This window comes from Podarcis pityusensis, assembly GCF_964106645.2.
Source record: "Podarcis pityusensis genome assembly, contig: HAP1_SCAFFOLD_197, whole genome shotgun sequence".
NCBI classification, from domain to species: Eukaryota; Metazoa; Chordata; class Lepidosauria; order Squamata; family Lacertidae; genus Podarcis; species Podarcis pityusensis.
Window position 1 is genome coordinate 35,673 of NW_028293273.1, and position 25,573 is coordinate 61,245.

Here is a 25,573-nt window from a genome sequence, read left to right on the forward strand (position 1 = left end):
AACCGCGAGGCGGCAGGCACATCCTTGCGGGTGTTTTCGAGGGGGCAAAAGTGAGTGACGCAGCGTTGGAGTACAACATCGACGCGTTCGAGAGGATTCTCGACGCACTTCCCCCAAGCGTTCAGAGGACGACCATCATACACGCAGCTGATCTCGAGGAGGTTTACCTGGACGCAGGTCGCATGCTGACGTTCAATTGTGGGCGGCAAATCAAAACGGATTATTTGGTGACGCTCGATGACGTGCAGATTGTGCGTGACAAGATTGGGGGCTTTCGTAGCGATTTTCGCGCTGGAATCGAAGGAACACTGCACCGCTTTTCAGGAATTCCTGACGACCAGCAGGTGCTTGTTGGAATGACCATCCGCCTTGGGCGGCACGTCTATGACGTGGCTGAGCCATTAAGGCCCCAGCTTGAGGCTGAAGGCTCATTGATGGTTGTGGGACCACCTGGGGTAGGGAAGACGACGCTCTTGCGTGATGTTGTGCGCATTCTGGGTGAGCATCACGGCATGAAGTGCATTGCGGTGGACACCAGTAATGAGATCGGCGGGGACGGCACCCTTTCGCATCCAGCTATTGGCGAAGCGCGCCGCATGAAAGTGGGAGACCCGAAACGCCAAGGTGAAGTCCTGCGGCAGGCCGTCGCAAACCACGGGCCAGAAGTGATTGTGGTTGACGAGATCGGCTATCACGGCGGGGACGTGGAGCAGATTGAAACCACCTCACGGCGGGGCGTGCGCGTCGTCTCTACGCTGCACGGGCATGTCCTGCGAGACGTACTGCAAAATCCCCGGTTCTCCGCTCTCTTAGGCAACGTCAACCTCCATGAAGGACGCAGAACAACCGACACCGTCTTCAAGTCCGCCGTGGAAGTCCGCGGGAAAGGCAAACTGGTGCTCCACCCCAACCTGCAAGAAGCTGTCGATAAGCTCCTGCAAGGACTCGAGCCGAGCGGCATCAGGCTCGGGGGCGGTTGGAAGCAAGAAGCTGCCGGTGACGGTGAAGCACCCGCAAAGGAGAAGGGTTATGTCCACGTTTGAGCAACTTCGGCGGGAGGAGAAGGCGCACGAAAGACAAAAGGCAAAAAGCCAAGGAAAGGAAACGGGCATGGCTAGCTTCATCATCACCCTCGGCATCCTTATCCTGTGCTGGAACGGCCTATCCCCACTCGCGCGGTTCATGATGATCGGCGCGCTCGTCGTCATGTTCTTTGGTTACGGCACCCTCGCCTCAATGTTCAGCACCCGAAGCCAACGAGACTACCTTCCAGCTAGACCCACTCGCTCGAAGCGCTAAAGGAGGAAACAACCATGCAACGGCTTGGTCTACTCGCACTCGTGCTACTCACCGCCTGCGGCTTACGCAGCTCCCCGCTGGTGTGACCAGCCCAGGCGAAAACAGCACCCTGGTAGGGGAGAGCACCCTCACCGTCGAAAAGTCCAACTGACGCCATCACGTCCGTCACCTTCTACGCGGGCGACAAGCTCCTCGGGGAAAGCCGAAGTTAACGGCAACACCTTTTCCCTCGGCTTTAACGCCACTGCGTACCCCGAAGGAAACCTTTTACTACGCGCCGTCCCCAACACGGGAGCACCCAGCACCCTTAGCGTGCAGATCGCCCACAGCGGCACCGGAACCGTCAACACACCAGGACAACCCCAGGAAAATGACCCGAGCGAGAGTGCTGTAGGCGACGACCCACTGAACCTCGGAGGACTCGAGGGTCTGGTACCAGGCATCGACGAGAACCCTCTGGGGGAGGCGATAGCGAACTTCCCGCCCGGTTTTCCTGTCGAGGGCCTCATGAAGCGGCAGTGGGTGGTGCAGACGGTCAGGTCACTCTTGCCCATGCAGGAGTCTGAACCCGTGCTGTTACCGCGTGGTATCTGGACGTTCAATGCCGACCTGGAGATGTGGGAGGTTGAGGAAGCACCCTTCGACGCGGCCCAAATCAACTTCAGTTACGTGGATGGCGAAGGGCAAAACCACGACATCATGGCTACCGTCTGGTGGGACAGGTACGACGAGACAATCATGGCGCAACAGTCGGGTGTAGACATCGAGCTACCCACGTCGATGTGGCTTGAGGTTCGGGATAACGAAGAAACCATCCTTGATGTTGATGTGACCACCGACTGGCTTCAGCCTGCCGGGTGTGACGTGCCGATGGTGGTTCCGGAGACGCTCGAGCTTGACGGGTGGGTGAATGAGGAGCGGCCCCTTGAGACGTACGAACCGCCAGAAGGTGCACCCGAACCTGGAACCCTAGGGGTGATGCAAGAGGGTGGTGATGGGGGAGAGGGGAGTGCCGATGAAGTCATTAAGCACCTCCTGTTGGGTACGGGCTTGCAGTTTAGTGTCACGTACGACCAGACAAAGCCTGAGGAAACGCTCGAGGCTGAGTTTTACCTGGATGCGGTGACGGATCAGGATCTGCACGTGTCAACCTACTGGCTTTTGGAATCTGAAGGGGAACTGGCGATTGAGGATTGTAACGTCACGGGCGGGACGCTGGATATGTTCAAACTCTACGCCTCACTGGTTTACGGGCCGGAAGGTGAAGCGTATAACGGCCCTGTGTTGAACTTCAGCCTGAGTGACCTCACCTACGACGAGGACGGCGTGCCAACCTCAGCGAAACTCGATTCCGTCCTGAACGTCCTGGCCGCAGACGAACCAGCCCAAACCACCTATATAGAGGGCGACCTGAGCCTAGATGACGAGGGTTTTGCGGCGGACGGGACCGTCACTCTCCCTGACACGAGCACCCTGACGCTCATGGATTACCTCAAGCAACTCTGGGCGTACTACACGGGAGCTGCAAGCGAGGCGGCAACCCCATGACCATGCAGCCTATTGCAGCACCCAAGCTAGGTTTCTTCAACCCGAAAGAACCACACAAAGCCTCAAGTCCAGCGCTGCTGCTGGGATACGAGGTCAGATACCCCGCTCTAAAGAGACGGGGCTTGTCCTTGAGAGCAAACATGGCCCATTTTGCGACCATCTCCCAGAACAGTAGGCTGTCTGATATCAGCCCTAGCGGCGATATTCCGCGCCGCTACTTTGTCAGCGTTTTCGGCATAGCCGCACGCCTGACAGACAAACTCGGCCTGAGTCTTACGGTTCGCCTTTTCGCAATGTCCACACGTGGGGCACGTCCGGCTGGTATTGCGCGGGTCAACTTCGACCAGCTTCACCCCAGCGAGGCGAGGCTTATATCGCAAGAACTCTCCGAGTTGTTGGAACGCCCAAGAGTGCAGGTCGTCCCGCTGACTGCGCTTAACCTTTACGCGCCCCCGGATGCCTATGAGCTTTTCAACGGCAATCCCGAGGCGGTTGCATTCGGCAGTCTTGACAATGGCCTTAGCGACCACGTGGTTAGTGTTGCGAGCAAAACGGGCCTCACGACCCGAGAGTTTTTTGAGCTTACGCTTTGCACTTTTAGAGCCGCACTTTTGCAGACTCTTTCTCAGGCGGCGGTGCTTCCGGCGTATCCGTTTGACCTTTTCTCCGCTGTACGACATGCCGAGGCTGTCCGTAGCCAGCTCAACAATTCCGAGGTCGATTCCCAAATAGCCCTCAACATCTTCGGGCGTCGGCTCAGGCACTTCGCATGTTGCCAAAAGGTAGAACTCGCCGCCCGAATATACAAGGTCGGATTCGCCTTGCTGAAACTTGAGCCACTCGAGCTGACGCTCCCCCGTCGTAAAGAGCATTTCTTGACGGCCTTCAAGCGTCCAGATGTTGACGCTGAACTTGTCCAGTTTCCATCTGAGGATGCGGGCATCGTAGGCAATCGCGCCGTGCAGCCTAAAGCTGCGCTTGATGGCCTTATCCAGCTTGTAAGAGTCGGCTACTTTCCCTTCGCACCGCACTGCCATTTGAGCTGTCAGCTTGAACCGTTCTCGCACGTCGTAGTAGACGCGTTTATGGAGGCTGAATTGTCTAAACGTCTTGGTGTCCCAAGCCACGTCCGAGATGTAGTTACACGCTTCGTTGGCACGCTCAAGGGTTGCCAAGAGCGCCGCGTGTTGCTCGGGTGTCGTCAGGAGTTTGACTTTAGAAGTCAGCTTCACGACGCAATTATAGCGTATTTTCAACGCCTTGAACGTATCCTCTTAGCGCCCTTGACGGCAGAAAGGGCAAGGCTACCGCCTTGCGGACTGCGCTCCTCTCCGGTTTGGAAAACCGGAGTATCCGCTACGTCCACGTCTTTTTTATGATCCTTGGGGTGCTAGGGCAGGGTCAGGTGGACGAGGCGTTACTCGAGCGGATTGGGGGCATTGAGAAGGAGCTGGAGGAACGCGGGCTGCTGGGTACCTTCTGGAGGATGCTCGAGCAGGATCGGCAAGTGAACCGGAGTTTGAGGATGGAAGCTGTGCGAGAGCAGCCTGCTGGGGTGACGCCTCAAGATGCCTCTTCATAACAGGTGCTTTTCCTCTACCGTCACCTGACGCACAAGATTCAGGAAGTTAGGAACGCTGGGGATAAGAACCTGCTGTATCGACTCGAGGCGCACCTCGAGGTGGCTGAGCGGGAGATGCACAGACGGGCATTGTGGCCTGTGCTGGAGCAGCTCGATGAGGTGGATGCCAGGCGGGCTGAGGCGAGAGGGCATGCGGCGAACTAGCGGCATCGTTGTTCTTGCGCTGCTTTTGGGTGGCTGTACCTTCGAGCTGCACCGCTCTGAGCGTCCTGTCGAGGAGCCTGCTCCTTCTGAAGCGATGCCGAGCGCTGCACCCTTAGAGTTCCTTTGGTCTGAGGTTGCTGCTGCTCCGCTGTCTCGCTTCGAAGGTCAGAGTGCGGTAGTCAACGGCAAACTTTATGTGTTTGGGGGGTATACGGATGGTTCGATCCTGCCGAAGTCGTACGAGGCGAACGTGTACGACCCGGAGACGGACACGTGGGGGAAGCTGGCGGACATGCCGGTGCCGATGACGCACGCAGGCATTGCAGCGCACGAGGGCGTCATCTACCTTGCCGGGGGCGTTGTGGGTTCTGTTGATCCCACTCAGGTTGAGAAGCACCCGGCGAGTATCGAGGTTTGAGCGTACGACACGAACACGGATTCCTGGTCACCTATGGTTGTGCTTCCTGAAGCTCGAGGTGCGGGTGCTCTAGCGGTGGTGGGCGGCACCCTGCATTACCTGGGCGGCACGAACACCGATAGGGAAACCGCCCTAACGGACCACTACACCCTCAAACTCGGTGAGATTGCCGATTGGAAAGTAGCCGAGCCGATGCGGCATGGCAGGAATCACCTGGCGGCTGTCGTGCTCGACGAGAAGATCTACGTCATCGGCGGCCAGACGGGCCATAACAAGAGTCTTGTCACCCAGGACGCTGTTGAACGCTACGACCCGACCACAGGCGCGTGGGAGGAGCTCGCTCCTTTACCGCACGGCATTGGGCACATTTCGAACAGCACCTTCGTCCTGAACAGGCAGATTGTGGTGTTGGGGGGAGAAACGCGTGCGTTTGGCACGTACATCGACGAAGTGTGGGTCTACGACTCCGCTGCGGATAGCTGGACTAAGAGCACACCCTTCCCGCTGGTGCAGAACTCGATGATGGGTGGGGTGATAGGGGAGACCCTGTACCTCACTGGGGGTTCAGCACGAACTTCACAGACCTTTAAGGGAGCCTTGCGGTGAGAGGCCACGATCCGCAAGAGCTCATGACGCCCCATTCGGGCCTGAAAGGAGGCGATTAACGAAAGGTGCCCCCAACTCGGGTAGCCCCCCGAGCTGGAGGCTTGATGTTAGGCGAGGCATTCTCACCCGCTTCGAGGATAGGCCAAGAAGCGGGCCAAACACAAGGAAGCTGATGAAATTACTCAATGTGGGACTGGTCCTGGTCTAACTCCTTGGACAAAACCAGCAGGGTCTAGAATCTTGCCAAGGAGAAGCTCATGTCCGAAAGTAAACGAGTTGTCAGGCAATACCCGATGGAGTTTGAGATTGATGCAGTGAAGCTTATAGAGGAGAAAGGTTACACCGTCTCGGGGGCAGATAATAGTCTTGGGATCCCAAAAGCCAACCCCACGAATTGGCGTGCCACGGGCACTTCCTTCGGTCGGAGGCAATACCGCGAAGGTCGCTTGCTACCAGGTCATCAGCGTGCGCAGCCAACCGCTGAGGAAGCCGAATTGAGGCGCTTGCAAGGTGAGGTGAAGCGGCTTGAAATGGAGTAGGCGATTGGACGGCAAAACCTCGGCGCTTCGCTGACAAAAAAGGCCGCCATTTATTTTGCCAGGCACTCGACCTAAAATGCGCTTTCGTTGACGCCCACAAAAACGAGTTTCCGGTCAGCGTCCTTTGTGAAGTGTTGGCGGTGCCGAGAAATAGTTACTACCACGCTCGCCAGCGGCGGCAATCACCAAGTGAACGCGAAAAAGCTAATCTCGCGCTGCTAGAGCAGATCAAAACGGTGTTCACCAACCATAAGGGCAGGTATGGCAGTCCTCGGGTTCACGCTGAACTCAACAAGCAAGAAGTGCCCTGCTCACTAGGCCGCGTCAAACGGCTCATGCGGCGTGACGGGCTCTATGCCTTGAACACGCCCAAGTACCGTTCTAAGCGTGCGCGACCCGGAGTGACTGAGACCCGCAACCTGCTCTTTCAAGACGGCTGCGAGATCACGGCTATCGATCAGCTCTGGCACGTTGATATCACCTATATCCCCACAGCTGAAGGCTGGCTTTATCTGGCAGGTGTCATCGACGGCTTCTCGAAGCGCATCGTCGGCTACGCCATGGACGGCAACATAAAGACCAATCTCGTGGTGCAAGCGCTGCGCAGTGCCGTCACTAAACGAAAACCTGCGCCTGGACTCATCCACCAGTCGGATCGGGGAAGTCAAGGCGGATTCAATCGGTCGATGCAACACGTTTCTGAATCAATGATAGCTGATTATCAAACGCTTCTGCAGGGGTCTTCCAAGCAAGCGTCTTGCGGGGTCGGGTATTGAGGGTGTGAGCGACAGCTTCGAGGTTGTCACGGCTGTGCTTGCTGAGGTCAGTGCCTTTGGGGAAGTACTGGCGCAATAAGCCATTGGTGTTCTCATTCGTACCGCGCTGCCACAAGCGTGTTTTTGTATACCGTCTTTGAGAAACGGAGCACTAAAGTGCATAGTGTGGACTAGCGGGCTGGGACAATCAACGTGGAGGCCACGTGAGCTTCTAGAATCGACGCCTTTATATGGATCGCCTGAGATTTACAAGCGAAGTGTGCAGGGATAAGCGCGCTGAATCGCCCAAGTCGTAGAACTCATCACGTCTCAGCGCCATTCATACCTCAATGATGACGCCGGCTGCGATGATTGCCAGAACCAGAGCCGCAATAATAGTGTAGAGGTAATCGCGCTCGCGCAGGAAGATGGTCAGCATCAGCGCCACCCGGGCAACCGGCAGGAGGATGAACACCGCAACGCCGGCTTTCACCAGGTCATGCCCGCTCAGCTGGAGAGCGAGCGAAGCTGGAAACGGCTCGACAGCCGTTAAGAGTACGCCCGCAGCAATCAGGGCAGAGGCGGACCACGTTCCGTACCAGAGCAGCCCGGCAATGATCTGGTCCCGCCGCACAAAATTATCTGCTGTAGGTTTCATATGGACTCTCCGAGAACATGGATACCGAAGGCGCTCAGGAGCATCTGAATCGCTACCAGGACGAGGACGATCACGAAGAAGATGCGTAACTTATCAGCCGGAAGCCTCATCAACAGGCGTGCACCGACGAGCGCACCGACGACCGAGCCAAGTGCGATGGGGCCGGCAATGCCAATATCGATATCCCCCCGCACGAAGTAGGCACCCGCGCTGGCGGCCGCCGTCACCCCGATCATGAAGTTCGACGTAGCAGATGAAACTTTGATGGGAAGTCGCAAGGCGGTGTCCATCGCCGGAATTTTCAGGACGCCAGAGCCGATACCCAGCAGTGCAGAGATCAGGCCCGCGCCGTACATCAGCACCATGCCGAGCGGGACACGGCCGACCTGATAGGGCACCTCCTGCCCCGACACGTAATCGGGAAAGCTGGAGTGCAGGCGTAGGACCGTGGCCCAACTCTTCACGTTCGGGGCGCTCGCGTCAATCACTTCGCGCCGCTGCGCCAGCATCTGCTTTGCCGAAAGCGCTAGGATGGTCGCAAACAGACCATACAGAACCGACGTCGAGACGGTGCCGATGAGAAACACGCCGGTCAGCGCGCCGAGCGTGGTGGCTATCTCGAGGACAATTGCAAGCCGGATATTGGTCAGGCGACCTTTCAGGAACGGGGCCGCACTGCCGCACGAGCAGGCGATCACCGAAACGATGCTCGCGCCAATCGCGACATGGATGTCCATGCCGAAAAGCAGAGTGAGGATCGGCACGATGAAGATGCCGCTGGCCATCCCTAGCACGCCACCGAGGGCACTTGCGATGAAAGCGGCCACGAATAGCCATAAGATTTCCATTGCTCTGCCTCCGCGTTACGAACGGTCGCGCGGACGCCGGGCCAAGCGAGTGACGAAGCTGATTAGGTCACCGCGATAGTGGAGCTTTTCGTAGTCGATGGGCCGCTGCCCCTCGGTGTAGGACGTGCGCTCGATCAGGAAAACCGCGCTGCCGGGATCGACGGCGAGGGCCTGCGCTACATCCGGCGTGGCAGTTACGGCTTCGAGCCGATACTCCGCCTCGGTGAGCGGCAAGTCGTATTTGCCTTCGAGCAGCGAGAAGATCGGCTCGGCGTCCAGATCGTGCATGACAATCTTCTCCCCGATCTCGCGCGGCAGGTAGGTTTCATCGAAGGACATGGCGATGCTATCGGCCAGCCGGACACGCTGAATCCGCATGACGAGGTTGCCGGATGGCACGCCGAGCTGCCGGGCAACGCCTGCATCGGCAGGTACCACCTGCTTATCCAGCAGCCGGGCGGTCGGGGTGCGGCCAAGTGCCTGCATCTCCTCGACGAAGCCGGTCAGCTCGGTCAATTCCTGGGTAACCTTCGGCTGTGCGACGAAGGTGCCTTTGCCGCGCCGGATTTCGACCAAGCCGCGTGCCACAAGGTTTTCAATCGCTTTGCGCACTGTTGTGCGGCTGACGCTGAACCGCTCGATTAAGCGATCTTCCGGCGGGAGCTGGCTCCCGGGAGAGAGCACCTCGGCCGAAATGTCAGAAGCCAGAGCCGCTTCGATCCTCGCATAAAGAGGACTGGATTCGTGGTCGCTGTTCATATTGACATAGTGACATCATGATGTCACTATGTCAATAATGATGACCTGCTTCCAAGAAACGAGTCCAAGCTAAGCGAGAGGAAACGACCTAATCTAGAGCTATCAGGAGGCTCGTATGAAAAGGTCGAAGTTTACTGAGGAGCAGATTGCGTTCGCCCTCAAACAGGCAGAGTCAGGCGTGACGGTTCTGAGATCTGCCGGAAAATGGGCGTGTCGGAGCCTACCTTCTACACTTGGAAGAAAAAGTTCTCCGGTCTTGGTGTCTCTGAGCTGCGACGACTCAGGCAACTCGAAGAGGAGAACCGCAAACTCAAACAGCTGGTAGCCGACTTGAGTCTCGATAAAGCCATGCTTCAGGACGTGCTGGGAAAAAAGCTCTGAAGCCAGCGGCAAAACGGGAACTCGTGCTGAAGCTGCAAGACAGCTGGCGAATAAGCGAACGTCGAGCGGTCAAGGTGCTTGGGGCACACCGCTCGGGCATTCGCTACCGAGCCAAGCGTCCTCTGCTCGACGCACCCATCCGCAAGCGCATGGAAGAGATCGCTGCCGTCCGGATCCGTTACGGCTACCGGCGCATACATATCCTCTTGCAACGGGAGGGATGGCGCGTCAACAGCAAGCGCGTGTACCGCATTTACTGTCTGGCTGGACTCAACCTCCGAGCTAAGCGACCCAAAAGAAGACGCATGGCAAGTCACCGCAGCGCTCGGCCTGAGCTAACACTGGCAAATGACTGCTGGACGTTTGCTTTCGTCTCCGACGCCCTATTTAACGGCAGGCGCTTTCGTGCCTTGAGCGTGATGGATCAGTTCACCAGAGAGTGCCTAACCATCCACGCCGACCAACACATCAAAGGAGAGCAGGTCGTTGCTTTAATGCGCCAGCTGGCAGCTTCTCGTGGCATCCCCAAACGCCTCCAGACGGATAACGGTAGCGAGTTCATCAGCAAAACCCTAGACCGTTGGGCGTGCGAGCATCGGGTGGCCATGGACTTCTCCCGGCCTGGTCGCCCTACCGACAATCCCTTCATCGAATCGTTCAATGGCTCATTCAGAGATGAATGTCTCAACATCCACTGGTTTTTATCGCTCGACGATGCTCGGGAGAAAATCGAAAACTGGAGGGTTGACTGTTATAGAGCGTCTTCTATGGACCATAAGCCGGTGGCGCATCTTTCCATTGCGCAGAACATAGATGATTCCGCTCACCACTAGCCGATCATCCACTCGTGCTATCCCATGTGAACGTGGAAAGTACGGTTTGATCTGCTCCAGCTGCGACTCACTCAGCAAGTAAGGTGAGTCCATAGCAAGTTATACCGATTAATGAGTCCTGAGCCTAGCATCCCTGTTCGTTTACGACGTTACAACTTGGCGCGAGGCTTCGCTTTGTGGAACGAGTTGTCGCTTTCTATCCCCCAAAAGCTTTACAAGAGCAATGACTTCTCGGCCTGCTGTAACTTGATTTTGCCTCATGCAAAATAACTTGACGGAGCCCCTTGGGTGTAGTCATACCTCACTACAGATTATAGCCTAAGGGCATCTTACCTGCGCTTCTTAAATGTATAAATGCCCAACACTGAGTAAAACCCAAGCCGTTTGTACACGAAATACGACAGCAGGGTGTTCCACGCGAGCGTTCCCAGAGCCGTAGCAATGGCTGCACCCTCGAGCCCCAACCTCGGAATGAGCAGCAGATTGAGGGCAATGTTAACAACTGCACTGATGCCGACGACCAGCCCTGTGTCGCGTTCGTGTCCAGTCATATTCAGCAGCATGGCGACGGTCCCGGTTGCGGCGTTGATAAGCTGTCCGATGCTGAGAATCGTTAGGGTAGCGCGGGCCGCAGAAAAATCTGAAGGATAGAGGCCGAGGAAAATGTTGCCGAGAAAGATGAAGCCCAAGGCGATAGGCAGCGAAACGAGCGTGATGGTGACGGTGCTGCGGGCGACGACTGACTCAAGCTGTCGCTTCTTCCCTTCGGCGTAAAGCCTTGCCAAGAGCGGCGCAAAAGCCGTATTTACAGCAAGCAGAACCATCGCAATAAAGTCGGCTCCGCGTGAGGCAACTTGATAAAGACTTACCTCAGTCGGTGTGCCAAGTGTAGTAAGCATTAGGATGCCGGTACGGGCGTTCAGCACATACATCCCACTGATAAGCATAAACGGGAGCGCCGTTTTGAGCCAGGAGGTCTTATAACTTGGCGCGACTACCGGAGCGTTCCGTAAAACGCGGGCGAGCAAATACGCGCCGACCCAAAAGGCGACCAGCGTCGCGGTGCAGAGCGCAGCAATGGCCCACGGCGCAGAAAACTGTACTGAAAACCGAGGGAGTATAAACCACGCCGACACGCTCAAGCCGATGATGAGTAGGGGCCGTAAAACAAGTTCAGGCCACTGTCCGCCGACGATGTGGTCGAAACCGCGCATGGCAGCCTGCCGTAACGTTGTCAGAGACATCAGCGGTAGCGCAGCGAGAACGAAATACAAACTCAGGCGCAGCGCGTCCCGGTCTCGGACGACATACGTCACGATGAGCGCCCCGGCTCCGACAACGACGAATGAAAAGGTCAAGACGGCGAGATTGCCCCACCGTAAAAAGCCGTAAAGCTTGTCCCATTTGCCCTGCGCCCGAAACACCGCAATCTCCCGAACCATAAACCTGTCCATTCCGAGGGAGGTCGGAACGGTTAAAAACGTGAGCCACTCAAGCGCTGTTGTATATGTGCCATATCCTCTTGCCCCGAGGAGATGTGTCAAAACTAGGCTGGTCACAAAGGCCAGGCCGGTTGAGATAATTCGGAGGCCAAAAGTAAAGACTGCGCCGCGTCCTGCGCTGCTCGGTCTATTGAGGATAGCGTTAAGAGACGTGACCATAGAAACAGTATATGATGAAGCTGGAGTTGACCTAATTAAGTATAGCTTGTATGTCGTTGATGGGTTATGGGAAAGGCCAATTAGTAGTTTGAATCTTGAGTTCGGTCATCCTCCTGTAAGTGATCGAACGAGTAACCTTCTAGCTGTTTCAAATATAGGTGTGAATATTCATCCTGTAGAGTCATGAGTTCACTGTGGGTGCCTACTTCAACAATTTCGCCGTGATTTAGTACAATAATTGAGTACGCATTGCAAATTGTATTGAAACGATGAGAGATCAGGAGTGACGTCGAATGTTTGAAACTCCTTTCGACGTTTACGAGAAGGCGAGCCTCTGTATCTGCGTCTAGTGCGTAAGTAGGCTCGTCCAAAATTACAAGTGAAGCGTTACGCATAGCGGCGCGGGCTATAGCGATTCTCTGCCATTGACCTCCTGATAGATCGACGCCGGTATTTTCGTAGTCATCAAAACGGCGACTGAGTAGCGTATTGGTTCCGTCTGGCAACTCGCTTATCATTTCATCGAGTTCAGAAACTTGCAAAGCAAAGGGTATCATCGTTTCAGCTTCAGGATTATCAATGTCCCCTACTGCTATGTTCTCAAAAGGCTAAGGTCATATTGCTGAAAATCTTGAAAAACTGCGCTAAGGTTCTTTTTGTACGCTTCCAAGTCAAGAGACTCTATATCATGACCGTCCCATAAGATTTTGCCTTCGGTCGGTTTGTACATTCGAGTGAGAAGCTTCACCACAGTTGACTTTCCCGAACCGTTAAGGCCTACTAAGGCTGTTGTTTTATTGGCGGGGATGGACATATTTATACGCGAGCCTCTGCCGTCACGCAGCCCGGCGCATGGCCGGGACGCTGATTCCCATTCTGGTAGGGGAGAACACCAGCCCTGAGCAGTTCGAGCGGATCTTTGGCCGCGTCTATTCGGCAACTTCAGCCTCGGAGATCCCGGCGCTCATCAAGCGGGTGCTGCTGGCAACCCGGCGGAGCTGAGTCTACGCGTGGCCCCAAGGGGCAAGTAGAACGAACGCGCGCTCAGGGCGCGCAGGCCCAAGCCAAGGAGGCCAGTATGGGCAAAGCCAGCCGCGTCCGCATCCCCGCAGGGCATCGCCCTCGGCGACACACCCGCGTTATGCGCGATAAGCGTACTCGCCGCGCTCGCGACAAGCTCCGCCGGGAACTCTCCCACTAAACCCACAGGGATGTTCGCAAAGCCACCAAAGGGCAGAAAGCACAAGCGAGTAACCCCGAGTAGTGGCGCGAGCGTCCCTCAGCGTTTACACGGACGCGTGCCTCGATGACCTCCCTGCGGTCGGTCCGGCACGCGACCTCAAAAGGGTAAAGTCCGCACTTTTGCGGGTAACCACCGCACTTTACAAAAACTAGGCACCGTCCAACACGGCTCAAACACGCGCTCAGAAACGCATTAAGGCTTAACGAGCGCACGCTACTCGTGCAGCCGCTCCCTCAAAGGGAGCGTGATGAGCATGATTGTCAGCGTAAAGAGCCTCTACAGCGGCACCCTCAACCACATGGACTTGCGGGTAACTCGAGAGCAGCTCGAGCGTTGGCACAAAGAGGGCGAAGCGATCCTGGTGGCGATGCCTAACCTGAATGCCGACGAGGTGCAGTTTCTGGTGTCGGGCATGACCCCACAGGAGCGGGTGGCTCGGTTTGGTCCGCTCGCCAGATAAAAAAGAGCACGCCCTTGGGGGGCGCGCAGTCTGAAGGTGTTCCTCGAAGAGGCCGTGCTTCGGGGAACATTCTACTACCGGAGGCGATCATGACTAAGGAACGAATCGTCTACGTCGATGGCGACAGTTGCTGGCTGGAGACTCCCAAAAGCGACATTGAGGAGCTTGATCTGGACGCCTTCAGCATGGCGTACGCCTATAAGGACGGTGACACGCTCTACCTGAGCTAATTCGACGAGATGCCCGCGTACCTCGAAGCGGCTGAAGCTGCGGGCTGGCACCTCACCCTCAAACCCGTCATCTCGGAAGGGAAGAGCAAGCTGGTGGTGGACCTGCCGCACCTGCTCGCCCCGAAAGAAGCCGACGGCTTCTGCTACCGTTACGCCTGAGCGAAAAAAGGCGCTCGGGTGAGTACCGAGCAGTCGGGAAGGGTCCCTTGTAGCAGGCCGTGTCTACGGGGGACATTCTACGTCTGGAGGTACTGGATGATCGTCGCGAAAGTCTCACCCATGAACGGGCAGGTCAATCAGCTCGAACTGCCCATCACCCAAGGCGCGTACGAAGCGTGGCGCTCGGGTGCCCTGATCCAGAGCGTCATGCCGCACCTCTCGCCCGTCCAGCGTGAGTTTCTCATCAGCGGCTACACACCCGAAGAGCAAAACATCCTGTTCGCTCCCTACAACGAGTAAGCCCGGATCGGGGTAACTCGAGCGACAAAAGTAACGCGTCCGGAGGACGCAGAAAAGAGCTATAGGGAGCAAAGGGTTCCCTAGCATTCAGCCTTAGGAGGCACAGCATGAAAGGTATCAACGAAGCAACATTTGTCGGCGCAGTAGCCACCAGCGAACTCCGTTACACCACCGGAGGTATGGGCATCCTCGAGCTTACCCTCGCAGGGCGCACCCCGGTCGAAACCGACGGGGGTGAAACCAAGCACCTGAGCTTCTACCAGCGCGTCAAGGCGTTCGGAAAGTTCGCCGAGTCGCTCTCGGAGAGTATCAGCGTCGGTGACGTGGTGCACGTTGAAGGGCGGTCGGATTACCGCTCGTGGGACAGTGAAAACGGCAAACGCTCCAGCGTCGAGGTGGTTATCGAAACCATCAACACGCTCAATCCCGAGCACTTCACCATCGAGAATGACACCAAAGGCCAGCCGGTACTGGTCGAGGGCGTTAACGAAGTGACGCTCGGCGGGAACCTCACTAAGGACGCCGAACTGCGCTATCTGCCGACTGGCGCGGCTGTTGCTGCTTTCAACATCGCTGTGAACGAACGTGTCGGTAAGGACGAGCGCGTGGGCTTCCACCGTATTGAAGCGTGGCGCGCGCTTGCTGAAGCGAACGCCGAAGCCGCCAAGGGGGAAGGTGTCATCGTCACCGGGCGGCTCGTGAACGAGTCGTGGGACGACAAGGACGGCAACCGGCAGTACGGCACCAAGGTCGAAGCCACCCGCCTCTACCGCGTCGCTGCCAGGGCCGACCGGCCAGCAGCCCCGCCGCCCGTTCAGGACGAAAAGATCGCGCCTGAAGCCGATCTACCCTTCTAGAAATTATCCCAAGGCGGGGCCGGTTGGCCCCGCACCAGCACCCCCTGACCCAACGGTCAGGTTCAACCCAACAGAACCCAATAAGACGCGCGGGAGCTTCGGCTCCCGCGCTATTTTTTATGGGAGACACCATGCACAAGACTTTGAACTTCCACAACGACCCCGGACATGGCTGGCTAGAGGTCGAGAAACCTGACCTCATGGCGCTCGGGATTGCCGAACAGATCACCCCCTTCTCGTACGAGCAAGGCGAACGCGTCTTCCTCGAGGAGGACCAGGATGCCCCCTTGTTCATGAGGGAGGCTCGAGCCACCGGCTGGCGCGTCGAGACCACCGACTGCTATACCCCCGGAAGTAGCTTCGTCCGGAACCTCGAGCCCTACCGTCCGTAAAAGGAGCGCACCCGAGGCGTGCAGCCCAGAGGTATGGAAAAGATTACGGTGGTGAAAAGGGGAGCGCTGCGTCGGGACGTCAACCGCTTCAGTGTCGGCAGAGGGAGTAGCGGCACGGGCAAGGGTTGCACACCCCTGCACGAACTCGCCAACCCCTTTAAGATCAAGCCTTACGGGCAATATGAGCGGGGCGAGACCTTAAAGCACTATGAGGCTTACCTGCGCGAGAAGATCACCGAGCGGGATGAAGCTATCTGCAGGGCGCTCAACACTCTCTGGCTGGCTGCCAGCAAAGGCGAGATCGAACTCGAGTGTTTCTGTGCTCCGCAAGGGTGCCACAGCGACGTCATCGTGAAGCTGCTTAACGAGGTAGCTCGAGCTCGGGACCACGCAACCTAAAAGGGTACGCGCCCCCAAAAAGGCGGGGGCGCACTGGAGTGAGCAAGGAGGTGGTTATGGTTCTAGCTGGAACAGGACATAGACCCGCAGACTTGCTCACAGTCGGTAAAGGCATCTACCGTGACTCGGGCTTGCTGGCTCGGCTCGACGAACGGCTTATCGATCTGGCGGTGGCAGCCCTGCGTCGCTATAAGCCCGAGCGGGTGATCAGCGGCATGGCTTTGGGGTGGGACATGGCCCTGGCAGACGCTGCCATTCGTGAGGGCATTCCACTCGTTGCCGCCATTCCCTTCGAGGGTCAGGAGGGCTGCTGGAGTGCCGACCAACAAGCGCGGTTCTGGCGGCTCCGGCGGGGGGCGACTGAGGTCGTGATCGTGTGCGAGGGCAGCTTTTCCCCGGCTTCGATGCAGCGCCGCAACGAGTACATGGTCGATTCGGCGGATTTGGTGCTGGCGCTGTGGTCCGGCAAGTCCGGCGGTACCGGAAATTGCGTTCGCTACGCTGAGTCGGTGGGTGCGCGGATCGTGAATGTCTACGGCGCGTTCGTGCGTCACTCGGGCTTGCCAGCAAGACCCCCGGAATAACTGGCGGTCATCCTTCTTCTTTCCCTCGGCCCTTTTCTGGAGGTCACCATGAAACGCATCCTGTTCATCGCCCTACTGAGTCTGTTCGCGAGCGCCCACGCCCAACGCTTCTCCATCATCCCCTGCATCGGCTTCGAAGCGTCCTACGTCACGCCCCAGCCCAGCATGCTCATCCTGGGAGCACAACTCGGCTACGCCGAAGGCCCCTACCAGGTGAGAGTCGGTATCGAAACGAACCCCAGCATGGGAGAAGTGTCCCTGCAAGCTGACGTGGTCTACACCTTCTACGCCGGAACCGTTCAGGGTTACTTTGGCGCTGGCGGACACCAAATCTTCTACGGTGAAGGCGAAGAAGAACAGGGTGGTTACCTGATCGCGGGGTCGCGCTTTGTCAGCGGCCACGTCGCACCGTTCGCTGAGCTTCAGCCGGTGTTCCGGCTTGACAGTGGCTTTCGGTTACGGGTCATCAGCGGTGTAGAGTTCGCTTTCTAGCTCGATTTAGCCCAGCAACGCCCAAGGGGTACACCTTCTCTTTTGTCAAAGCACCCGTTTTCTCCCACCCCTGACGTGACAGGACCGGACACCTAAGTCTTTTCGGCAACAATTCAAAGCTCGCATACGCTATATCCATGAATTCACGCCGTCTCGTTCAACTCACTGGCCTCGGCCTCATCCTGCTCTCCGGCGCGTACTTCACCTACGCTAACCTCACCAGAGGCAAGCCCTACGCCGTTACCGAGATCGACACACCCGCGCCCACCCTCGGAAGCACTAGCCCAAAAGTCATTCTCGTGGCCGACCTTGCGTGCCCCCACTGCCGAGACTTCGACAGCGCCAAAGGCAAACGCCTTGAGCAGCAAGCCCGCTCAGGCGAAAGTCAACTCACGTACGTGCTCATCGCCCGTCAGGAAGGCGGTGACGTCGCTGGCAACGCCGCACTGTGCGCCTTCGAGCAGAACCCACAAGCCTTCTGGCCGTACAAGAGCGAGCTATACAAGCTCGAGCAGATCACAGCCGAAAGCGTCTTGAGTGCTGCGGCAACCCTCGACCTCGACCAGAGCACCCTGACCGAGTGCGTCGCGCAGCAGAAGCACGTGCAAACCCTCGAGCATAATGAGCAACTTGTGCGGGACGCCGGAATTCAGGGAACACCCACCCTCATTGTGAACGGTCTCGCCCACCCCAACCCCAGTACCGCGACTGTCGTGGAGGTAACTGGTGAGTGACGCCACCCTCGAACTGCGCGACGTCACCACCCTCACCAATATCGCGCTGCTGTTCGCCTTTGAGAGCCTCAAACAGATGAGTGAAACTGCCTTGCAGCAAGGACATGCGAAAGCCTCGCAGCTCTACATTGACAAGTGGCGCGAGGTGGAAGCAGAAGTTAAACGTAGAAAGCTGCAGGAACCCTATTCGAGGCTCAAAGCGCTCGAAATGCACCTGCAGCTGCCACAGCGCATGACGAACTAACGTCGGGCTTAGTGTGATGCCCATATGCAGACAAGAAGACAGGGGGTCTACCCCTGTCTTTGCTGGTGTCTAGGCGCTCACACTGCCTAAACGTTCAAGTTGCCGCGCCGCTCGCCACTTCGCCAGATAGTTTGTTGGGGAATAACCCAGGCGGGTAGCGACTTCTTCAACGAAGAAGCCTACAGCCAAACCCAACATGACGGTGCTACCGAGCAACATGCCGTTCTCTAAAGCACAAAGCATACTCAACTCCTTCCATCCTGATGCTAAAAGCTACGCGCTTTTCTGCTGGAAAGACTTGCCAGCACGTGTTCTGCCCAAAATTTTTATGCCGCACTAGGCTTGGTTCAAGGAGACGGCATGACCCAAGACCTTAGCCAACCTCTGCGACTGAATTACGTCATCCTTCTACTGCTCGATAACACGGCCCAGCCACCCACGTATTGGGAGCTGGAGAAACAGCTCGAGGTAAGGCGCTGGATGGTCGCCGAGCAGACCCTAAGCCTTATCGCAACGCTCGAGTGGCTCCTGCACTCGGGTTACGTCGAGGGCAGGCTACCTGAACACGGTGATGACCCAGGCGGCTTCTTTACTCTCACAGACAAAGGAACAGCCGAACTTTACCATCCCGGCAAGCTTTTCCTAACCCATACCTCCGAACCACACCAAACAAAACACCTGTTGCTCAAACGCTTGATCCTCGAGCGCCTCGCTGTGGAGGGACTCATGGGCGCATTGCAGCTTGTATGAAGCATCTCGATCTGCACGCACGAGCGCATCCGCCCCTGTATTGGGAGCCTCTACCCATCCCTGCGCCGTCTGCGCAAAGATAACCTGATTGCGTCTGCAAACCGCAGGCTGCCCGAGGGCAGCACATATACGTATTACCGTCTCACCGACGCTGGATTCGACGCGCTCTCAGAGCCCGAAAGACCCTGGCATCATCCCCTAAGCCGCCACTTCCGGAGGATGTTGTGACCAGCAGCTTGCCCAATCCTGTTCCCGACGCACCCGGCCTCGTCGAGTACCGTGGTCTGGACGCAGTAGCAGAAGCCCGCCACTACCCTAGCCGCCTCGACATCAGAACCGTCGAATACGACACCAGCCCAGACAGGGCTGAACAGTACCTCGCTAAGGGCGGCAATCCCGAGGACGTCCGCTTCCGACGCGGCATCGATCCTGACGCCGAAGACACTTTCGTCCTCGAGCAACTCCGCAAGGTCCCGGACTCCCTGGGTGACGCAGCGTGGCTCGAGACGTTCGAACCGGATATCGAGTTAGGCATGGACGTGCTCCTGGCAAGCGTTGAGCGACTCGTAGGGAAAGGGGTGCTCGAGTACGTCGGGCGTGAGCGAGGAAAACACGCGACTGTGCGCTTCGTCGATCCTGCCGACGTGCCCCCGACCGCCGCAGAAGTCGAGTATGCCCTCGGCACGTTCTTCGAGGTGCTCAATGATCCTGAAGGTTCAGGATTCATCAGCCTGGGGGACGCCCGCCGTTTGTTCTTGCGTGCCCTCATTGCTACTGACCCGCGCACTCGTGATACGCGCCAAAATGCACGTAATTTAAGGGTCTAGACTGGCCCATGAAAGCGCGCGTCACCTTTCAGGACAATCTCTTTAGCCCCCAGCGGGTCGTAGAGCGCACGCTGGACAGTGGCACCATCTTGCAACTCACGCTCGAACCCCTACCGGGAGAGCGCGTGCGCGTCATTCAGTACCGGCGAAAAGCCAAGGGAGAACGGTGGGTGACCGTCAAGGCCGAGGCGGGAAGAACGGTCGCGTGGAACCAGCTTGGCTTGGGGATGAGGTTCGATGAAGTTTTTGCTTGACTGATAGATCTGGTTTCGCGTGGCGCAAGAACGGACTGGGGAGGCGATAGCCAGGCATGATGATGTTGGACGCGCATTGAGTGAGCAACCCCCACCCTGGTCCCAGTCCGTGTGGGCAGGCTCGTTGCTGAAGTCGCCTCCGGTTTTTCCCCAGACACCCGTCATCCCTCCCACTCGGCGACTCCAATAATGGAGTAGAGTTGTTACGGAATAGGAGTGCATCCTAAAATGACGCTTAACGCCCCTACCTTCACCCCCACCCGCCCGCGAAAAGGTTTGCCGGGCACGCAGGCTCTCGAGATTGAGGCCAGAAATGAAGTTCAACTTGTCGAAGCCCTGACCAATGGCCTCAAGCCAGAGAGTGCGGAACGACTGGCAAGATACCTTGATTTGAGCTTAACCGAACTGCTCGAGCTGACGGGCATCAAGAGCAGCACCTATCATGACCGGAAAAAGCGGAGGAGACCTTTATCCTCAGAAGAGTCGGAACGTCTCTACCGTTTGGCCAAGGTGGCCGAGACGGCAGAAGCCTATTTTGAAGATAAGACCGCTGCAAGGCGTTGGCTGGCGCATCCGAAGGTTGCCCTCGGAGGCAAGGCCCCGCTGGCATTCGGGCGCACTGCCGAGGGCGCCGCTTACGTGCTGGCGTTACTCGGACGGATGGCGTACGGGGTTATCTCCTGAGGACGGTCAGCGCGTTCCGGATCAGCGACGCACGCTACCAGGACAGCACCCTCTCAGGCATAGGGGCTTACCTTTACGGCGGTCGCTGGAACAGTCCAGGGCAGTACGTCGTGTATGCCAGTGGGAAACCTCAGCCTAGCCATGCTCGAGGTGCTCGTGCATATCGACGACGCGGAGGCGTTCGCCAGCCAGGCCCACGTCTATCAGCGCTTACGCTTTGATGAGACGCAAATAGCCGTGCTCGATCAGGACGTTTTACCAACGGACTGGAATGCCCGTCCCGAGACGTTCGAGACGCAAAGCATAGGGGATGAATGGGTCGCACGCCAAGAGACCCCTGTCCTGGCGGTACCCAGTGTTGTCGTGCCAAAAGCCCTGCGTTTTGAGCAGGCGTATCTGAATTACCTTGTGAACCCGCACCACCCTGATTTCGCAACTGAGATCGAGGTTGGTGAGCTTGGCGTTCTGGATTGGGATCCACGGTTTACCCAAAGACGCTGAGGCTGGGGGTCCGTAAAGGTGCTTAAAGGTCTAACCTGGACGTACAGCTAGTGGGCTCACCAGCGCCGCGTTAGGCACTGGCAACTTCTGACGTCATCACCCAGCCACTTGGCCCAATAGCACCTTGCTGAAGCAACACCGAACGGCAAACAGCCAACGGGAAGGTCTCGGCTTCTGAGAGGCTGCGCCAGCCATGCTGCAAAAGGAGATCGTCCGATGTTTCCTCCGGCTCGACCTCGAGAAAACCCAAATAGCCTATCGGCGGCTCTTCTGGCAAGATGCCCCGGGCAGCGAAGAAGTGCGAGTGGTTGGGTTCGTGCATGGGAATGACCTCGAGCCCAACCTCCTTGGCTAGAGCTTTGGCGGTCGCCTTATCTGTAGAGTAGGGGAGAGGCTCACCCGTCTTCCCCAGCAGCGCGTGAATGCGCGCATCCGTTTCCCGGCAAGCCATGACCTCGTGCTCGAATACCATTTCGCACTCCTCAATCTAAAAGTAGCCGTCCCGCAAACGGATCGATAATCCTCTCGGCCCGCAGCGTCCAGGCTTTACCACGCTTCTCGAGCCAGCCTGCGACCAAGAGCACCCGCACCGACACCATCATTGCCCGGTGCGTCTCGCCCATCTCCGGCGAGATAATGACCTGGCAGCGATCTGGACCATCTTCGATGTCGAAGAAGGCGTAGCCCTTAGCGGTCGGCGGTTTCTGCTTAACGACGACCTGCCCCACCGTGGTGACGTAGCCATCCTTGAGCTTCATCATCGGCGTCGCGCCGAGCGCGGTAAGCTCTTGCCTCATCAGGTCGATGGGATGGACACCCCACTCGTTCATGCTCTTTAGCGCGTAATCCCAAACGATCCGCTCCTTGATACCGAGTTCCGGCAGGGGTGGCGTCTCCGGAAACGCCGAGAGTAGGGGCTTCTGGGCAGGGGGCTGGATGTTGACGAGCGCCCCGAGCTGATAGAGGGCGTCACGGCGCTTTTGCAGCCTGTCGAAGGCCCCTGCACGCACGAGCGCCCCTAGTACGTCTTCGTCGAGTCTCACTCTTTCAAAGAGGTCTTTGACACCTGTGTAGGGTCCGTACTCGAGACGCTCCAGAACGATCTTCCGGGCCGTCTCGGTGGTTACAGGCTTCACACTTGTCAGCGGCACCCGGATGGACTTGCTGCCGCCCGGATCGCGTTCGGTACTAAAACTCATCCCTGAAAGGTTGATGTCGAGGTGGGCGATCCCCACACCTTTGGCTTTGACATCTTGCGTAAGCGACGATCTAGGCCACATCCCCGGCTCCTCCGTCAGAATCGCTGAAAAATACTCAGCGGGAAAGTGGTAACGCAGCCAGGCCGAGGTGTAAGCGTGCATCCCGAAGGCCCACGCATGGCTCTCGGCGAAGCCGTAGCCGCGAAAGGTGGCGCACATGGCGAACACGCCGGTCGCCTCTGACTCCGTGAGACCCGACTTGCTTTTGCACCCCGTGATAAAGCGCTTCCTGTCATCTTCGATCTCCCAGTCCTCTTCATACGAAGCCACCTTTTTGCGGAACGCTTCGGCCTCGGTCCACGAGAAACCCGCGACCTGCGTGGCGATCCTCAAAACGTCCTCCTGAAACAGCAACACCCCGTAGGACTTCTCAAGGATTGGCTCGAGGCTCTTGTGAATATAGGTCACGGGCTCGAGGCCCTTCTTGCGTTTGACGTAGGGCTGCACCGTGCCGCTCTGAATCGGGCCGGGGCGGATGAGCGCCACCTGATGCGCGAGGTCTTTGAAGCTCGTAGGCTGGACATCGACGGTGATGTGGGTCTGGGCGGGCGACTCGATCTGAAAAATGCCCATCGTGTCCCCGGCGCGGATGCTGCCCCATACCTTAGGGTCGTCGGGCAGGTTGCCCAGCTCGAGCCAGTTGTGTTCAATCCGGAAGACCTCCTCACGACACCTCTCGAACACGCCGAGCATCCGGAGTCCCAGCAGGTCGAGCTTGATGAGGCCCAGTGCTTCACTGTCATCCTTATTAAACTGGATGAGCCTTATCCCCCCCTTGGAGCGTTGCCGCGGGCTGTAGTGCGATAGCGAGGTCTTGGAGAGAATCACGCCTCCGGAATGCGGGGTGATGTGCCGCACCGTGCCCTTCTCGAGCCCCTCCAAAAGCCTTATCAGCACGGGCTTGATGGGCGCGTTCTGCAACACCGCGTCGAAGATCTCTTGCGCTTTTCTGGCTTTGTGAGGCCGGTGGCTGCGAAAGTCCCGACCCAGCTTCTCGGTAAGCTCGTCGCGCCACACCTTCGGGATGCCGAGACCTCGCCCCAAGTCCTGCACCGCCGAGGGCAGCTTGTAGGTCTGACGGTTGCAGACCATAGCGTGCGTGTTCTGCCCAAACCGTCGTTCGGCCCAGGCCAGCACCTCGTCTCGCCGGGAGGAGCCGATGTCGATGTCTACATCGGGTAAGCTCGTCCTCCCCGTGTGCAAAAACCTCTCGAAGAGGAGATCGTGCTCGATGGGGTCTACGGTCGTAATCCCCAGCAAGTAGCAGGTGACCGACGCAGCGGCGCTCCCCCTTCCCGACGCGACGATGCCATGACTGCGACAGTAGTCGGTAATCTCGGCGGCAAGGAGGAAAAACTCGCTGAGGCCCAGCGACTTCATGGTGACGAGCTCTTGCTCGAGGCGCGTTTTCGCTGCCGAGAAGTTGGTATTGGCGTACTTCTCGCTCAGGGCGGTATAGAGGCGCTCGTCGAGGTATTGATCTAAAGTCGAACCTTCAGGGACACGGGCGGGCGGCGGTATGAGGCGCTGGGCAAGCAGGTCGAGGGCGCAACTCTGCGCGATGACCTGGGCGTTCTGGAGGCCATCGGGGAAGGGCAGCGGGTGCCGGGGGAGCCGTTTCCATTCCTCCGGGTCGGGGATGTGATGGCGGTCGTTGCGAGGCCGCAGCGGGTGAAACTCGTAGATGGTGATGCCGAGCCGTCCACACACCAATGTGTCGTAGATGGAAAACATGTCCGGCGTAGCGTAGCGCACCTCGGGAGCCGAGACGACGGGTAGCCCTCTGTTCGGATAGTGCGCAAAGTCGCGCAGCTTGCGGATGATGAGCCCGTCGTCGGGGTCGGCGTTATAGGAAAGCTGCATGTAGAGCCGTTCGGGAAATGCCCCTTTGAGCGCGTCGGTGATGTCTTCTAAGTCGTAGAGCTTCCGGGCCGTCATCAGCCGTGTAGGAAAGCCTTGACGCCCCCCGGTGAGGCAGAGGAGCCCTTCGGTGTGGGCGAGCAGGACAGGCAGCGTCACCGTCTTGTCCTTGGCTTCATGCACTACCGTCAGCAGGTCGCAGAGCACTTCGTAGCCGCGCCGGTTCTGGGCGATGAGCACCAGCGGATAGGTTGTTTTGCGATACTCCACGGTAATGGTCGCGCCGACGAGCACCTTGACGCCATATTTGCGCCCTGCCTGCTGTGCTTCCACAGCCCCGTAGACGCCATTCTGGTCCGCTAAGACGACAGCGGGGTAACTCAGCTCCGCCGCCCTTTCAATGAGCCGCGTCGGGCTCGAGACCCCCGTACCGAAGGTGAAGTAGCTGTAGAGAATCGGCAGGGGACGCATCAGTCGGAGATCCGCGAGAGCGTCCAGGCGTCACCCGATTTATAAACTTCCCAGATGTCGCCCGTCTCGAGTTCGACCTGGTAGTAGTCCCTGGGCAGTTCATCCAGCCACCACGCGCCCCCCGCTCGCCAGGAGTCGAGGATCCGCGTGACCGTAACGGTATCCCTGGGTCCCTTAAGCCCGCACGGGTGTCCGTTCTCGTTCTCGATGATGTTGACCGCTGTCATCATGAGTTTCACGCATGACCTCCTCTCCTGTAGAGCGAACGACCAGCCGCATCTGCTCATCCGGCGCGTTCGAGTAGATGTTGTGCTCCACGACCTTCAGAATCGCTCTTGGGTAACGGTCTTCGACAGCGGCGATGGCCAGCTCGAGCCGTTCTTTCTTGGGCCAAAGGCTTCCCTGAATGGCAGGCAGGGATAGGCCGCCGAGTTCGAGGGTCAACCTGTCGATGCCGAGGGGCTGGGCCTTAGTGTCCTCGAGGGTCAACAGCGCCAGGCGGTAGATCTCCTCGTGACGGTGTAGAAAACGCTTGGACAAGCGCGACGCTTTGTGCTCGAGTCCTTGCGCGAGCGCATGGATGCTGAGTCTTGAGGCGACCTTTTTCCCCAGCTCGGCGGAAAGCTCTTTGGATAACCGTTTCAGGACGGGCTCGATCTCGAAAGGTTCAAAGATCGCCTCTTCGAAGGACAGGCCGAGGGAGAGGCGCGGGGCCGGGGTGTAGCGCCCCAGGACCGTTCGGTAAGGCCCGAACAGGTAAGGCATCAGGTGCTTGCCCGGCT

At 58.0% G+C, this 25,573-nt stretch overlaps 6 protein-coding genes and 1 pseudogene across 7 annotated transcripts; 4 read left to right on the forward strand and 3 right to left on the reverse strand.

Moving 5' to 3' along the window:
* Positions 1–7,142: 7,142 nt before the first annotated feature.
* On the reverse strand, positions 7,143–8,394 carry LOC308469157 (putative membrane transporter protein YunE; the record flags this gene model as incomplete). Its single annotated transcript, XM_081024502.1, has 3 exons — positions 7,143–7,211; positions 7,298–7,479; positions 7,635–8,394. The coding sequence occupies 3 exons, from the start codon at positions 8,392–8,394 to the stop codon at positions 7,143–7,145; spliced, it is 1,011 nt and encodes a 336-aa protein (XP_080880628.1).
* A 78-nt stretch (positions 8,395–8,472) lies between these two features.
* On the reverse strand, positions 8,473–9,216 carry LOC308469158 (HTH-type transcriptional repressor DasR-like; the record flags this gene model as incomplete). Its single annotated transcript, XM_081024503.1, has 1 exon — positions 8,473–9,216. The coding sequence occupies one exon, from the start codon at positions 9,214–9,216 to the stop codon at positions 8,473–8,475; it is 744 nt and encodes a 247-aa protein (XP_080880629.1).
* A 204-nt stretch (positions 9,217–9,420) lies between these two features.
* On the forward strand, positions 9,421–10,430 carry LOC308469159 (insertion element IS407 uncharacterized 31.7 kDa protein-like; the record flags this gene model as incomplete). The annotated part of the gene is made up of 2 exons (XM_081024504.1): positions 9,421–9,537; positions 9,630–10,430. The coding sequence occupies 2 exons, from the start codon at positions 9,421–9,423 to the stop codon at positions 10,428–10,430; spliced, it is 918 nt and encodes a 305-aa protein (XP_080880630.1).
* Positions 10,431–14,590: 4,160 nt separating this feature from the next.
* On the forward strand, positions 14,591–15,340 carry LOC308469160 (single-stranded DNA-binding protein pseudogene; annotated as a pseudogene). Its single transcript has one exon. The product of its transcript is annotated as a single-stranded DNA-binding protein pseudogene (transcript).
* Positions 15,341–20,244: 4,904 nt separating this feature from the next.
* LOC308469161 (antitoxin Xre-like) lies at positions 20,245–20,700 on the forward strand (the record flags this gene model as incomplete). The annotated part of the gene is made up of 1 exon (XM_081024505.1): positions 20,245–20,700. The coding sequence occupies one exon, from the start codon at positions 20,245–20,247 to the stop codon at positions 20,698–20,700; it is 456 nt and encodes a 151-aa protein (XP_080880631.1).
* A 141-nt stretch (positions 20,701–20,841) lies between these two features.
* On the forward strand, positions 20,842–21,201 carry LOC308469162 (toxin Res-like; the record flags this gene model as incomplete). The annotated part of the gene is made up of 1 exon (XM_081024506.1): positions 20,842–21,201. One exon carries the CDS (start codon positions 20,842–20,844, stop codon positions 21,199–21,201), a length of 360 nt encoding a protein of 119 aa, XP_080880632.1.
* A 482-nt stretch (positions 21,202–21,683) lies between these two features.
* LOC308469163 (error-prone DNA polymerase-like) lies at positions 21,684–24,791 on the reverse strand (the record flags this gene model as incomplete). Its single annotated transcript, XM_081024507.1, has 1 exon — positions 21,684–24,791. One exon carries the CDS (start codon positions 24,789–24,791, stop codon positions 21,684–21,686), a length of 3,108 nt encoding a protein of 1,035 aa, XP_080880633.1.
* Between the last annotated feature and the right edge of the window lie 782 nt (positions 24,792–25,573).